At 37.8% G+C, this 16070-nt stretch overlaps 1 protein-coding gene across 2 annotated transcripts in view; it reads right to left on the bottom strand.

Annotated features, from left to right (window-relative positions):
• Window positions 1–11152, bottom strand: part of LOC126297761 (uncharacterized) — a 72330-nt gene extending 61178 nt beyond the window's left edge. The window contains exons 1-2 of one of the 2 annotated variants that reach the window (XM_049988935.1): window positions 10289–11152; window positions 9400–9516 (exon numbers count right to left, since the gene is read on the bottom strand). In XM_049988935.1, the coding sequence (XP_049844892.1) occupies window positions 9400–9516 (117 nt within the window). In that variant the 5' untranslated portion in view covers window positions 10289–11152. Of the gene's footprint in view, window positions 1–9399; window positions 9517–9789; window positions 9952–10288 lie in introns of those variants that run through there. The other variant, XM_049988936.1, reaches the window with a different exon arrangement.
• Window positions 11153–16070: the final 4918 nt, after the last annotated feature.

The raw sequence follows: 16070 nt of genomic DNA, 5'->3' as shown, positions 1-16070 counted from the left end.
ATTTCTCCAGATGCCTTGCAAACTAGGAATCTGGCAATTTTCAACAGTTTCTAATAATACTTACTCTGTGTCTTAGATAAAATTTTGACATTTCTTTAGGTGTATTCTTCCTGTATAAAAATTTTTTTGTCACAATTTGTAGCAAAAACCGGCACTTTAATGTGTGGACGGGGTGATCATAATTTGCTTATGCGGAAAAATGTCCTTGCACCATCCCTGCAAAGCAGGTTATGACACCACCTACCTCGACAGAAAATAATTAACTTCCAACTTCAATTAATCTCATAATTTACTGAAAAAATATTATTCAAAGTTGCAGTTCCTGGACATATACTCTTATCTTGTGGCATTTCAATCTCATAATATGACTGCAATAATCAACAGTAAAAAAACATGCTGGTTATGATCAACTGCAATTCTAATTAATATCTAGGCAGTCATACTAATTTTGGGATACCAGGCAGCATTAATTCCGTCACACCACCAAGCAGTACATAGAATAGTCAAAATCTATAAACTGAAGAAAATGATAACCATGCAACAAAGGCCAAGTCTCTCTTAATGGAACTTGACTAAATGCCCCAGCAAATACCAGAGATTAATTGCACTGAAACTTACTACGAAGATAAAGGTACGCCAGTTACAGTCGCAGTGCACTAGTTTACCGAAGTGCACATGAAATGCCCAAATATTAGGTAAGCCAGATTTCTATAACAGCCATCAAATCTTGTTACAAAAATGAACTGATATACAGTGTCATTCATGAAAAGTCACTTCACACTCAATATCATCAGATTTTAAGTGTTTCTTACCAGCACTACAACATCTAATTTCACAGGGAGTCCCAAATCTATCAGCATTTCAACAGAGCTTGCAGAATATCTACTTTCCCCAAATTTTTCAAATGTACTGGAAAGCTGTGGGCAAGGGTGAAATGGCGTGGAGTAAGCTTAGCAGACGATATCTGCTGGTTCTAAAGCATTTTCTTGCAAGGAATGCTCCCACTAAATTTCATAGGTGCTTCGTGACACTGTGTTCCAATAGTTTTTATTTCCTTTGCTTTTTCTTCCAATCACCTTCACTTCTGCAATGGAAAGGAAGGAAATAAGGAGAGAACATTGGAGTTCAAGGACCCATCAGTGGTAAGCTCATCAAAAGCTCTGATAGGACAAGGACACGAAAGGAAATGGGCTGTAGTGCTTTTAAAAAAAAAGAGTCTATTGATTGGTGGGAAATCGTGGATAACTTAAATCTGAATGGTTAAACAGAAGCTACACAAAACCTGTTTTTTGTTTTTTAGTAAAACTGGCAAAGGAGGAGGAGGAGGAGGAGATATCAACAGCTCCCTTTTAGTTGCTTGTTTTACAGCTACTGGAAGGTTTGATGTGTTTAAATACTTCATTAGAAGTACTTTATTAGATTGTAGAGAACAGCAGCCAAATAGGTACCCTATGACATAATGTGCAATTATTGGTGTTTGCATGTGCTTCTATTCCGTGACAGCGCAAGTTCTCCACACTGGAGCACACTCACACGGCTGATGGACAAGAACGTTCAAGACAAAAATCTAGGGTTTTGTACGTGTGACTAACATGGAGCCATTAGGCAAGTTTAAGGTGAGCATAAAAAACTATTATGTTCTCCTTATGTACTTAATCTTAACAGCTGGAACCCAAATCTCTTATTATATATGCAAGTTCTGAGGTGAGGAGACAAAGTCATAAGTCATTCCTACTTACATGAAAGATCCTCTGACACATGAACATAACAATACGCCTATCGCTGATTTCAGTCTGCTGTTGCATATTGGAATAGTGTTTGTTCTTATGTTGGTGCTTTAGAGCACAAAACAGCTGAGGTCATAATTGCCCATGAATAGTGTTTGTAGCCACATATAATGAACCCTCTGCCAGGCACTTATATGTAATTCGTGGAGTATCCATGTATATGTAATGACCTTTCAGGAGGGAGAAAATCTCAGATGTAGGAACCAACATCGATTTCAACAGCTGATGTCGCACTAATTGAGCTCAAGACAACCATCCACATGACTCCTAAGGCAGTAGGCAGCAGCTGCTACGTTCCGAGTCTTGTTTCTTAAATTCCTGACAGAACTCAATAAATATGTACAATGTTACTTAGTCAAAAAATATGAGCTTACAGGAAAGCTATATGATTGTAGTGCACAGGGAAGTTGCAATAAGACCTGCATTGTTGTTGTTGTGGTCTGCAGTCCTGAGACTGGTTTGATGCAGCTCTCCATGCTACTCTATCCTGTGCAAGCTTCTTCATCTCCCAGTACCTACTGCAACCTACATCCTCCTGAATCTGCTTAATGTATTCGTCTCTTTGTCTCCCTCTACGATTTTTACCGTCCACGCTGCCCTCCAATACTAAACTGGTGATCCCTCGATGTCTCACAACATGTCCTACCAACCGATCCCTTCTTCTAGTCAAGTTGTGCCACAAGCTCCTCTTCTCCTCGCCAATTCTATTCAATACCTCATCATTAGTTATGTGATCAACCCAACTAATCTTCAGCATTCTTCTGTAGCACCACATTACGAAAGCTTCTATTCTCTTCTTGTCTAAGCTATTTATCCTCCACGTTTCACTTCCATACATGGCTACACTCCATACAAATATTTTCAGAAATGACTTCCTGACACTTAAATCTATACTCGATGTTAACAAATTTTTCTTCTTCAGAAACGCTTTCCTTGCCATTGCCAGTCTACATTTTATATCCTCTCTACTTCAACCATCATCAGTTATTTTGCTCCCCAAATAGCAAAACTCCTTTAATACTTTAAGTGTCTCACTTTCTAATCTAATTCCCTCAGCATCACCCGAGTTAATTCGATTACATCCCATTATTCTCATTTTGCTTTTGTTGATGTTCATCTTATACCCTCCTTTCAAGACACTGTCCATTCCATTCAACTGCTCTTCCAACTGCATTACTGAACCAATAAAATATTTAAGAATATCTGAGTCTGGCATGATTTAAGGTGGAACAAGAACCTGTATTAACAACCGTCATTCAATCAGTTCTGTAGTATTAATCATAAGTTTGGGGCTCTTACCAGGGAGGATTATTAGATCATACATGGCACTTTAAATCGCCCCTTACAGGCTTCTAGGAATTTTAGAGGGGACGGAGTAGACAATATTTTGAATTGGAACCCATGTTTGGAAAGGCCAAGGTAATCCAATCACATAGCCTCCTCTATCTATGGATATGACTCCATTGAACTTTTTCCTCTGGGGTCGAATGAAGAGTTTAGTTTATGAGACTCCTGTAGAGACAAGAAGAAGATGTGGTGACATTAATTGTGGTCACTACAAGACAGGTTGCAGAGACACCAAGTGTCATAGTGTGTGATCATCATCTTTCATTGATACAATCTGTGCACAGAACCTGGTGGTCACCATACCGAACCTTACTTTAGTGGATCAGAATGCTACCCTCATTTGAAGAGGACAAAACATGATTACTATAAACAACAGTGTTTGTGGAAACTGATTAAGTTTCCTTTTTGTTTCTTCAGTTTTTAATGAGTGCAATTGTGAAAAAATTCATGTACTGAGTTATGCCTAACAAATTTAAAAGTGGTTGTGTTCCCAAACTGTCTTCAAATAGCTCTAGCATGGAAATGGTAGATTTCCAGACATGGGTTCAAAGTCAAAATATTTTCTACTCAGTAACCTCTACAAGTCCTAAAAGTTTGTAAGGAGAATTTCAGAGCACCATGTGTAGCAGATTTGAAGAAGGGAGGAAGACTGGGATTTAGGTCATTAGAGATGGAGCACAAGCTCAGATTGTGTCAAGGACAGGGAAGGAAGTCAGCCATGCCTATTCCATGATTTAGGGAAATCATGGAAAATCTAAATCAGAGCATTTGAAGGACAGTTGTGTCTTTTTTCATACATTCCTTTAATTTAATAAATGTTTGAGCACCATTACGATGCTCACCCAACTTCAGTGGCAGTTGTTAGAAGAGAGGCAGTATGCATGAATGGGGTTATTTTTAAATGCGGAGACCGTACAAGGTGTAGAAGTTTGCTTCCGCTGTTTAATGATAGATGGCCACAATGGTGAGTAGCGGTCGAAAGAAACAGATCACAGACGCCAGGCAGTAAGCTTGGACCTCAGTCAACATAACCTGATTCAAACATTAGTCAATTTGTGTCTGCACCATAAAGTTGTTCTTGATTGAAAATATCAGTTTACAAGCCTAACTCTCATCATTTGTGGGAGGTGTTACTTTTTTGTTTCAATATGAAGAAAACAACAGCCGAGTCTCATCGAATGCTCTCAAGTACGCACAGTAAGGACACTATTAGTGAAAGAATGTGCTGCGAGTGGTTTCAACACTTCAAGGACGGTGATTTTAACATCTTAGACCAGCATAGTGGTGGAAGAGAGAATATTTTCGAAGATGCAGAATTGGAAACATTGCTGAGTGAAGACTCACGTCAAACTCAAGAAGAATTGAGACAAATAAAGGGAGTTACACAGCAAGCCATTTCAAAACATCTCAAGGCTATGGGCATGATTCAGAAAGAACGAACTTGGGTCCCGTGTGAGCTGAAACCAAGAGACGAACTGCATTTGTGTGTTTGTGAACAGTTGCTTCAGAGGCAAAAATGGAAGGGATTTCTGTATCGCATTGTGACCGGGGACAAAAAATGGATTCATTATGATAACCCTAAATGCAAAAAATCAGGGGGATATCCCAGCCAAGGTTTCACATCAACAACCAAATCAAATATTCATAGTGCCAAGATTATTCTCTGCATTTGGTGGGACCAGCTCGGCATCATGTACTATGAGGTGTTAAAACCAAGTGAAACAATCACAGGTGCTCGTCATCTAATGCAATTAATGCATTTGAGGAGAGCATTAAAAGAAACGGCTGCAATACAGCAAGAGGCACGATAAAGTGATTTTGCAGCACAACACTCGACCCGGCGTTGCAAAAGAGGTCAAAACGTACTTGGAAACATTAAAATGGGAAGTCCTACCCCACCCGCCATATTCTCCAGACATTGCTCCCTCTGACTGTCACCGGTTTAGATCAATGGCCTGGTTGACCAACACTTCTGATCTCATGAAGAAGTGACAAATTGGATCAATTTGTGGATTGCTTCAGAAGATGAAAAAATTTTTCGACGCGGGATTTGTATACTGCCTGGAAAATGGGAGAAAGTAGCGGGCAGGGATGGAAAATACTTTGAATGATACATGTGTAACCAATTTGTTTCATTAAAGCCTCAAATTCTGGAGGAAAAACTGCGGAAACAAAGTTGTACACCTTGTACTTTCAGAAAACAGTCCTGCAAAGTGTGTTGAACCCTAGTTTCTTTTTCTTTTATATTCCCCCAAACATTAATCTCATGTAACAGCAACAACAATCAGGTGAAATTGAATTTGCGCATAGGTTTACTGAAAGCAGTTTCTTCAATGTAGCATTTGTAACACACAGGGGGGGGAAAAAAAAGGGGAGGTGGACCTCTGCTGCCACTTTTATCACCGACTGCACCACCTTTTTACTAGAAGCCCAAACTGCACTTGTCAATTTTATCTGACTGAATGGTAAGGTTCAATACTGAACCACTTTCATTATTCCAAAATTTCTCACAGTAATGTTAATCATATTACATGTGGTTTATTTTTACCAATAAATGCTGAAGATTTTATTTACTGATATCGAATTAATCAAGCTATGGATCCAGTCAAAAACCTAATCTGATAAACCTCTTGGTCCTGCAAGGTTCGCAACTCACATAATACTTTTAACTTCACCACTGTTTACAATTTATGATTTCTGTAGGCTACATTCAAGCAGTTTCCTCATTACTCTGTCTTCCAACAAATTTGTGGAAAATTATGATTCTTAGAGTATCCAATTTCATCAGTGTTATATTACTAGTCCATTATCAATTTGAATGAAGATATATTCTATTAGTTTTGCCTGGTACTTTTCCTGAACACCTATAAAAACATGGTTGTAAAACTTCTTTCTGATGGTAACCAGTTTCTTACTCATACATCACTACCACCTATGAAAGAAAGATACAAATTAAATTCTTACTCCTGCTGCAAAAACAGGATTTCGCTATTCATGTTAACTTTTTTTAAAAGGAACCTGCAAACAAAAACTGGGTGCTTATCTTGTCAAAATTGCAGTTATTGCCGCCTCTATAGCAGAGCAAGCCCTCAATCCATGATTAGCCTGCTCTACTCCTGCAGATGGAAAATATTTTCATTGGCAGTACTTGGCCATAGCATGAAGAGAAGTGATAGTATAATCTTCTGGAACGCAGAACCTTCTGCTAATATTCCAGGTTAACTAAGAAATGTCTATGTGTAACTCATCTGATAAGGTTATGCCACACTTTGTAGTCACCCCCCAGGATAAGGGTGTCAACTTTGTCAACAACCCAGTTATAGCACTCTTTCCAATCTCAGAACAGCTGCATAGTTGTGCACACTTGTACCATATTTCATTGCCTTTTGCTTTCTTTTCATTCGATATTCATTAGTTATGCATAAGCACAGTACAAGCACTCATTACAACCATCCACATACTACACACAACCATCCACATACTATATAGACATACACTTTACACTTCTGGTTAAGAGAATGGCAATAGCAAGTCTCTACACTAGTACAGCAGTGCAAGATTTCAGAATTGTTCCCAACACTAAGCAGGTGTGAGAAGGAAGGTGGTGTTAGGAAGCTCCTGATAAATGAATGGCAAGTGGATGGCAGGGGAGAGGGGGGTATATCACAATAATGGATTTTCTTTCTTCTCAACTGAGCTTTCGCACAAGCAGTAGTACAACCACATTCTTTAAACATCAATAGTTTTAATGCACTTTGAAATATTGTGTGTCTTGGAATTTGTGATTTACAAAACTCATTTAAATTAAATTCCTGAAATTCCCTGATTATTCCAGATGAAATGCAATTCCCTGGGAATTCCAGGTTTTCCAGAAGAATCACCAGCCTGAACACGTGACTTAGTTTTAATTAAGGCCATTTTAGCTAAGCACATGCATAACTGGATAAGAATAGACCAGGGAATTACTATGTCCTTGTTGAATTTACTTATACTGATTTTGAAACACAATCTAAGGGAGGATGATAAGGTGAGAAATTCAATCCCACTCCTAAAAGTAAGTACCACATGATAGGTGCAATTCAAACATATGCCTTTAGCACATTTTTATATTTTCTTTCAAAGAAATAACAATATTATCAATAATCATCTCATAACACATTGTCACAAACACTATGTAAGCTATGAATAATTTCAACTGCAGTGGAAATCAGTGTCACTTTCCTCTGTCAATATTAATTTCTAGGGAAAGCAGAAACACACCTGAATCAATTCTAGCACTCTTTCCAACCTCAGAACAACTGCATCATTTTGATACAATGAACAAGTCAACATTGGTGCAGTGCTGTAGGTAAAAAGTCAAATTCATTTAACATTTACAACTCCTCACGATTTCTTAATTATAAATGAAATTACAGTAACTATGACAAGTTCTTAAATATCTTCAAAGAACTAGCATTTCTGAACAACTTTCTAATCCCGTGTGTGGGCCACAGTAAACTCATTTCCACACATACAATATAATGTGAAGTGTCGTAACATCTCCAATTTCTCAATAACTCTCACTTTCTTGCAGACTCCCTATTTTAATCTTAAGAAATAAGTCATTTTCCTAATCTCATGTAAGCATTCAGTCAATCAGAGCACTAACAAATTTGGCAAAAATTGATAATTCTCATTTGTGGCCCTACCAGTAAGTATTGCATAATTCACATAACATAACAAATGAACTCCAGGAAAAATAATTATTCAAAATTTGATGGCAGTACTTCCATTTATTCATTTATTTACCCCATGAGCTTTGTTTTGATTAACTGCCACCTCACACGATACTTGAAGGAACAATAATTGTTGGTTATCATGCTTTCTACCAGAAGGCGCTATACACACACTATGATCTGCAAAATAACTATTTCAGCTTTAAATTTGCACTCAAATCAGTGATTGACAGTTTAAAAGGGCATTTAACGAGCAACAATATTTGGAAGTTTAATATTAAACATCCTGAGCACCTGCTCAGGGTGGTGTCCCAACAACATAACATTGCAGTACAGTTTATACTCCACAAGATTAACTGCTGCTAATATGTATCTGTTCTCAGTGCATCCACTCAGCAAATTAATAAGTAAGCAAACACACAGGACGACACTTCTAAAACCATTTTTCGAAAAAGCATGCATTTTTAATGAAATTTCTTATAAATTAGTTTGTCAATAATAGAACTCACATTTTAAAAATAGAATGGAGAAATTAAACTGCAATTTACGTACATTACATTAGTAATATTCCATAGATCCCACTAAGAGTGGTCTCTGGGAAACAGAAACAAGTCTAGTTATAAATTAAAAAATTTAACCAAAATCCTTAATTTTAGAGCTTGCTAAAGATGCTCTTCAATAGGGTAGGAAGAGTTGTCCAACAAAGTTCATTAATTCAGTCGAACACCACATTATTTACATGGGATTTTACACGTCTGACAAGTTGTTGAATATATGTGCACCCATGTACCTGACTCCTTTCTATACTAATGTTATCCCTTTCAAGTCATATTACAGCACACTGCTTCATGCTAAAATATTACTAATCAGAAAAACCATATTAAACAACAAAACTTCAACTTCTGTTGGTGTAAAAATGTGACGAAAATTAACTGACACACAATACCCAAGCTTCTGTAAGTTTGAAATAAATTTTATGAAACGAATTCAAAGGCTAGTTTCACGTGGTTAAAACTGAAAGAAGTTAAAATCAATAAAGCACACTTATGTACGCCCCAAACACTTTACATTGGAATTTGCTACATTAATTACTAAATACTTAATAACTTTGTGGTACACACAACTGAAACACTGTTACTTTGACAGCGCTTCTGCATCTACCAATTGTAGAACTATCACACTTAGAATGAGTAGGCGTTTAAGGGTGGGGGAGGGTGTTCAAGTGAGAGGGCATACATGTGTCACTGCCATCCACCCCCACCACCTACTCTTCATTAAGAGTGATAGTTTCACAGCTGCTACGGTGCAGAAGACACTGTCAAAGCAACAGCATTAAAGCAGTGTTTACAGAGTTATTAAATGTTTAGTAAATTAGGTAACAAACTCGAATTCAGGGTGCAAATGCTTTCTTTGACACTGTTCTAAAGAGAGATTTCTATACACACAGCCTGTGACAGTAATAATTCTAAAGGAATGCTATCTTTGAGGTACTAGTTACAGTTTATCGGTATACATTACTGGAACTAACAGTTATATATGACATAACTCACTTTTGGATCCGGGCACATTAAGCATGCCTCTGATAAGTTCAGATGGAAAAAAAGTAATTTAGTGGTGACTCCATTCTCAAGGCAGACTGGGCACAATCCGTAGTCTCCCAAATCCATCTGTAAATGAAACAAAACTAACTCAACTTCACAAACATATGTATGTGATATATTGAACATATGAGATCGTTCCTAATGTTCCATTTCCGCAGAATCCATATTCCACAAGCTTCACGCATTAGTAAAACACGGAAGTAAATATAATTCCACAATGCCTTCAATTACCGCACTACGTTTGGCATCTGTCATGTATTTGTACATGTACATGGCAGGTATAACGTCTTTCATAGCAAACAAAAACTGATACTATTTAAAGTGACTAAAAGTCCTTACATGAGCTGCTAATTCCTTCCTTAACGATAGAATATTTAACAATAAATGCGACTTGACAGAACAAATATAAATTCAATGGCCCTATTAACAATACGCGAGGCAGATAAAAAAAAAACACTGGGATTCTGAAGTACTCTAACCTACATGCAAGCAAAGCTCTGAAAAGCACGAGCACCTAAGATAAGTCTAATTTACGTTAGCTTCTGAAATCAATCACTGGTTGTATTTAATTCACTACATACGAGAAATCACGTACTCGACATTGAGGTTAGAATTTCCTCACTTTCACACATACGACTTTTTTTTATAAGTTATTGATGATATGTTATTTTTGAAACACGGCTGAAAATTACCCAACTGAAACAACATGTCCCGCGATGGATACGTGAACAAAGTAACTATATAAATGAAAACTAAAAGACGCACTACCAAACACTCTACCTAGCTTCTCCTCCCTATAGGAAATTCTAATCATATGCAAACAACATTTTTTACTCACCTTTTAACACTGCATGCAGCTTAAAAGATTTTATTGGTACGATACAACGCGGCACAAATAGTATTTATACGTGGATGCACTATAATTTCAACAATAACTGCAGCAGTACATAATTAACACTGGCATAATGAAGTCCGATAATTTAATAACATTGTCATCAGTCGTCGTAAAATGCTTAAATCGTACATTGGTAACATACACTAAGTATTATTACCACCCTCCGCAGTTCTGCTTTCTCAACATAATTGTATATAAACACGTAAGTGGCTACACGTATTGAACTAACATTTTCACTCGTTTATGCAGTTCGCGTAGCCACACATTCACACAACACGGCCACAGGTATCAAAATCTACCAACAATGTCTACCCTCCGCCGATAACCTACAGGGTTGCAACAAGTACGATGGGGCGTGTAAGATCAGAGACAACTAAAAACCGAATCGCAGCCCTCTCACGACAACATGTCAAGAAACACGGAAATTGAACAGATTTATTTTAGCAATTGCATATCTTGCCTCGTGTATGAAACCGGACTTTCTGTTACGAGTTGAAACATAAATTTTTACCAAATTTTGTTCAGTATTCAATAATTTCACACACGGGCAACAAATGCACATCGATGACTACAAAATTAATCCATGTGCTACCGACCATTTCTTCCCACTCAAATGGGAATATATAGGTGTGTAGGTGAATCATTTTGTCGAACCACCCCCCCCCCCCCCCACATTGTCTCATAATCAAAATTTTTGTTCCCATATTCTTAGGGCTAGTAAAACTAATTCAAGTGCTTTCGCAAATGAGACGAATTTAGATACGTGCGCCTTGGGCTACCATCGCCCCCACAGCGAAGACACAACGTAAGGGAACGGTATCATCAGCTGCGCCGACTTATAAAAAATATTGGGGGGGGGGGGGGGGGGGAGGGGCATAGAGGGGGGGTCCTGCCCCAGAAAGTTTTCTAAATTTTACATGAAAATAGTGAGTTTTAAAGTTTTTAAAGCATTTTAGAGTCATATGATCAACATTAGAAACCCGAAAACTAGACTCTTGATAACTCGACACTCGCAAGCCTGACACATTTTTTGGCTTGGAAAATGAAACAAAGCATAAACACGCACAGTATTTTCGTAGGAAGCTAATTTAACTTACGGTAATAATCATGCTTATAGACTGTTACGGAGCATTGAATATATAACTCTGTAAAGACTGAAATTATATTTAAATAAATCCTAAACTATCATTAGAAGAATAAAACATAAAATATTTCTGTCGCACAGTAATAGCGCTTTGATTAATAAATGAAAGAGCTAATTTAAGCTTACTTTGAATAAGGCTCAGGGTTCATTAAATAAAAACAATATCTCATAGTTATTGCTTTAATACAGTTAATAAAGGTAAAACAGTTTGCCTAAAACTTTCGGTCAAAAATATTTAAATAGCGGGTTTTAATTGGATCTTACAACCAAAAAAATTTAAGTTTTTGAAACTAACAAATACAGTACTATAGTAATGTAGTAATACAGTACGAAACTAATACCAATATTTGACAACAGAAAATTTAACATTATGTATGTATTTATGGGTAGCTCTGAGGGATGTAGTAGTGAAGGCAGCAGAGGATAAAGTAGGTACAAAGACGAGGGCTGCTAGAAATCCTTGGGTAACAGAAGAAATATTGAATTTAATTGATGAAAGGAGAAAATATAAAAATGCAGTAAATGAAGCAGGCAAAAAGGAATACAAACGTCTCAAAAATGAGATCGATAGGAAATGCAAAATGGCTAAACAGGGATGGCTAGAGGACAAATGTAAGGATGTAGAAGCTTATCTCACTAGGGGTAAGATAGATACTGCCTACAGGAAAATTAAAGAGACCTTTGGAGAGAAGAGAACCACGTGTATGAATATCAAGAGCTCAGATGGCAGCCCAGTTCTAAGCAAAGAAGGGAAGGCAGAAAGGTGGAAGGAGTATATAGAAGGTTTATACAAGGGCGATGTACTTGAGGTCAATATTATGGAAATAGAAGAGGATGTAGATGAAGACGAAATGGGAGATACGATACTGCGTGAAGAATTTGACAGAGCACTGAAAGACCTGAGTCGAAACAAGGCTCCTGGAGTAGACAACATTCCATTAGAACTACTGACGGCCTTGGGAGAGCCAGTCATGACAAAACTCTACCAGCTGGTGAGCAAGATGTATGAGACAGGCGAAATACCCTCAGACTTCAAGAAGAATATAATAATTCCAATCCCAAAGAAAGCAGGTGCTGACAGATGTGAAAATTACCGAACTATCAGTTTAATAAGCCACGGCTGCAAAATACTAACGCGAATTCTTTACAGACGAATGGAAAAACTGGTAGATGCAGACCTCGGGGAGGATCAGTTTGGATTCCGTCGAAATGTTGGAACACGTGAGGCAATACTGACCTTACGACTTATCTTAGAAGAAAGATTAAGAAAAGGCAAACCTACGTTTCTAGCATTTGTAGACTTAGAGAAAGCTTTTGACAATGTAGACTGGAATACTCTTTTTCAAATTCTAAAGGTGGCAGGGGTAAAATACAGGGAGCGAAAGGCTATTTATAATTTGTACAGAAACCAGATGGCAGTAATAAGAGTCGAGGGGCATGAAAGGGAAGCAGTGGTTGGGAAAGGAGTGAGACAGGGTTGTAGCCTCTCCCCGATGTTATTCAATCTGTATATTGAGCAAGCAGTAAAGGAAACAAAAGAAAAATTTGGAGTAGGTATTAAAATTCATGGAGACGAAGTAAAAACTTTGAGGTTCGCCGATGACATTGTAATTCTGTCAGAGACGGCAAAGGACTTGGAAGAGCAGTTGAACGGAATGGACAGTGTCTTGAAAGGAGGATATAAGATGAACATTAACAAAAGCAAAACGAGGATAATGGAATGTAGTCAAATTAAATCGGGTGATGCTGAGGGAATTAGATTAGGAAATGAGACACTTAAAGTAGTAAAGGAGTTTTGCTATTTAGGAAGTAAAATAACTGATGATGGTCGAAGTAGAGAGGATATAAAATGTAGACTGGCAATGGCAAGGAAAGAGTTTCTGAAGAAGAGAAATTTGTTAACATCGAATATAGATTTATGTATCAGGAAGTCGTTTCTGAAAGTATTTGTTTGGAGTGTAGCCATGTATGGAAGTGAAACATGGACGATAACTAGTTTGGACAAGAAGAGAATAGAAGCTTTCGAAATGTGGTGCTACAGAAGAATACTGAAGATAAGGTGGATAGATCACGTAACTAATGAGGAGGTATTGAATAGGATTGGGGAGAAGAGAAGTTTGTGGCACAACTTGACCAGAAGAAGGGATCGGTTGGTAGGACATGTTTTTAGGCATCAAGGGATCACAAATTTAGCATTGGAGGGCAGCGTGGAGGGTAAAAATCGTAGAGGGAGACCGAGAGATGAGTACACTAAGCAGATTCAGAAGGATGTAGGTTGCAGTAGGTACTGGGAGATGAAGCAGCTTGCACAGGATAGAGTAGCATGGAGAGCTGCATCAAACCAGTCTCAGGACTGAAGACAACAACAACAACATGTATTTATTCTATATTTTATAACGATTTTAATATTGCTCTAAATGCCATTATTAGGGCTAGAGCGTCTTTAGAAAGGTGCAAATTTCGACCATCTGACTAGGTTACTGAATATGAAGAAGTTGATGACTGGTCGGATATCCAAATCATCCAAAACATCTCGGTGGGCATGAAGAACAGCCAAATTGTGCAATCACTTCTGTCCATCTCGGTGGGCATGAAGAACAGCCAAATTGTGCAATCGCTTCTGTCCTATTGTTGATCAGAGATATGACTTCAGACGTCTAAGGGCGCTAAATTACCGTTCTGCTGTTGCTGTTGTGATTGGATGATGATGATGTTTGGTCTGCGAGGCGCTCAACTGTACGGTTATCAGCGCCCGTACAAATTCCCAACTGTTGGTCAGACCAATTTCGCCACTTTCATGAATGATGATGAAATGATGTGGACAACACAAACACCCAGTCAGCTCGAGGCAGGTGAAAATCCCTGACTCCGTTAGGAATCGAACCTGGAGCCTCGTGCTCCGGAAGCGAGAAAGCGACCATGAGACAATGAGCTGCGGACTCATGATTGGAGCTACTTGGAGAACCTTAGTGCACTTTACTACTTCACATAAAGTTTCTCCAATTGCAGGCTCTTGTGTAATGTACTTTCTTACATCACACATGTTTTTTAAGACCCGTTGTTTCTCATTAGCGATATCGGCTAACATATTTGAAGTGTAAGAACAGTCTATCAATGTCTAGATCATTTTTGAAAAACTCAGTTGATTTTTCCAAATTTGTATCACCTCTGTTTACTAATAGCAAGCACTCTTGTTCAACTGCAATGACCTGTATGAGTCCAGTTGAAGCAAACCGCTCAGTAATTCAAGATTCCACCATTTCACAAACTTCAATGTAAGTAGCTTTGTATTATTCCTTTGGGATTTTGAACGAGTGTGGTGAGCTGGCTTCGTTGTTTTCATACTTCTTCAGTATACTTTAATTTCGAGGAAGCATAGGATCATCAACTTGTGAAGGTTTTTCTTTTAAACACAATTCCCAAAAGTGTTCAAAGCTATCCACCTTCCATTCAATATACAAATCAGGCCCTCATATATTTTTTCCAGATCGGCAACACTTACATGAGGGCATTGAATTTTTTCATTGACATCCTGTACTGGGTTCATTGCATGGCAATAAAGACATAAAAAGAAATAAGTCTTGAATTGTAACATTGACTCAAGGTAGCCTGCACATTTGTAACATGGCTCTGTTTTGTCCTCTGCAGAAAATGTTTCAAAAAACTCTAGAAGTTCTTCAACGTTTTTCAATATTCTCAAGATATTAGAAGCTCACATAGTCCATCAAGTTGAGCGAAGGGCTCATCGTCTAGCTTGATCGTTGTTGCTCTCACAGCGTATTCTTCTGAAAAGTCCCATCCTTCTGTTGGATTCCCTTATGGTGTTTATTAAGTCCCTGGCTAAAGCCATAGACGTAAGACGTGTGGAGACTGTCTACAACTGCCAAGTCTAAACTGTCAGCAGTGCAGTGCACATAACGTGCTTTTGGCTCTATGTCCAAAACTAGCTTTTGTAGTCCTTTGAAGTTGTCTCTGATATTCGAAGCACCATCATAGCACTGTCCTCGTAAGTTATCCATTGACAAATCAAGACTAGCGAAAACGTCTTTTAAAATCCTAAACAGAGTTTGTGATTCAGTGCTCGTGGTCTTGTATAAGCCAATAAAGTCTTCATTGATGATTAAGGAATCATCAACAGTACGAATACAAAACGATACTTGTTTGTGAATCGAAGAATCACTTGTTTCGTCAACCATAATAGAAAAATATTCTGTCTTCTTGATGGAAGCCAATACCTTTCTTAACACAGACTTTCCTAGTAGATCAATGATGTCTTTTCAATATCATGGGACGTCCATTTATACCACGAATGTCCTAACCAATCTTTGAAATCAGGTATATCATTATTTTGGAGTTTCAACAATTGAAAAAAAAAATAGTTTACATCTCTGTGTCGTCTAATTGCTAGTTCTTGTCGGCATAGAAATTACACGGTAGTAAAAACTGTCTCAAGAGCTAAACGGTCTTTCATCATATCACTATCTAACTGTTCATTCAATTGGGAGGCCACACTTAGATTACTAATTGAATTTAGTTTCAGAACACCTTCTTTATGCATAAATATATTTTCATGAAGACGGA

This window comes from Schistocerca gregaria, chromosome X (genome assembly GCF_023897955.1).
Source record: "Schistocerca gregaria isolate iqSchGreg1 chromosome X, iqSchGreg1.2, whole genome shotgun sequence".
Lineage (NCBI taxonomy): Eukaryota > Metazoa > Arthropoda > Insecta > Orthoptera > Acrididae > Schistocerca > Schistocerca gregaria.
The sequence above is the reverse complement of the archived record's forward strand: the minus strand, read 5'-3'. Positions and strand labels throughout refer to the sequence as shown.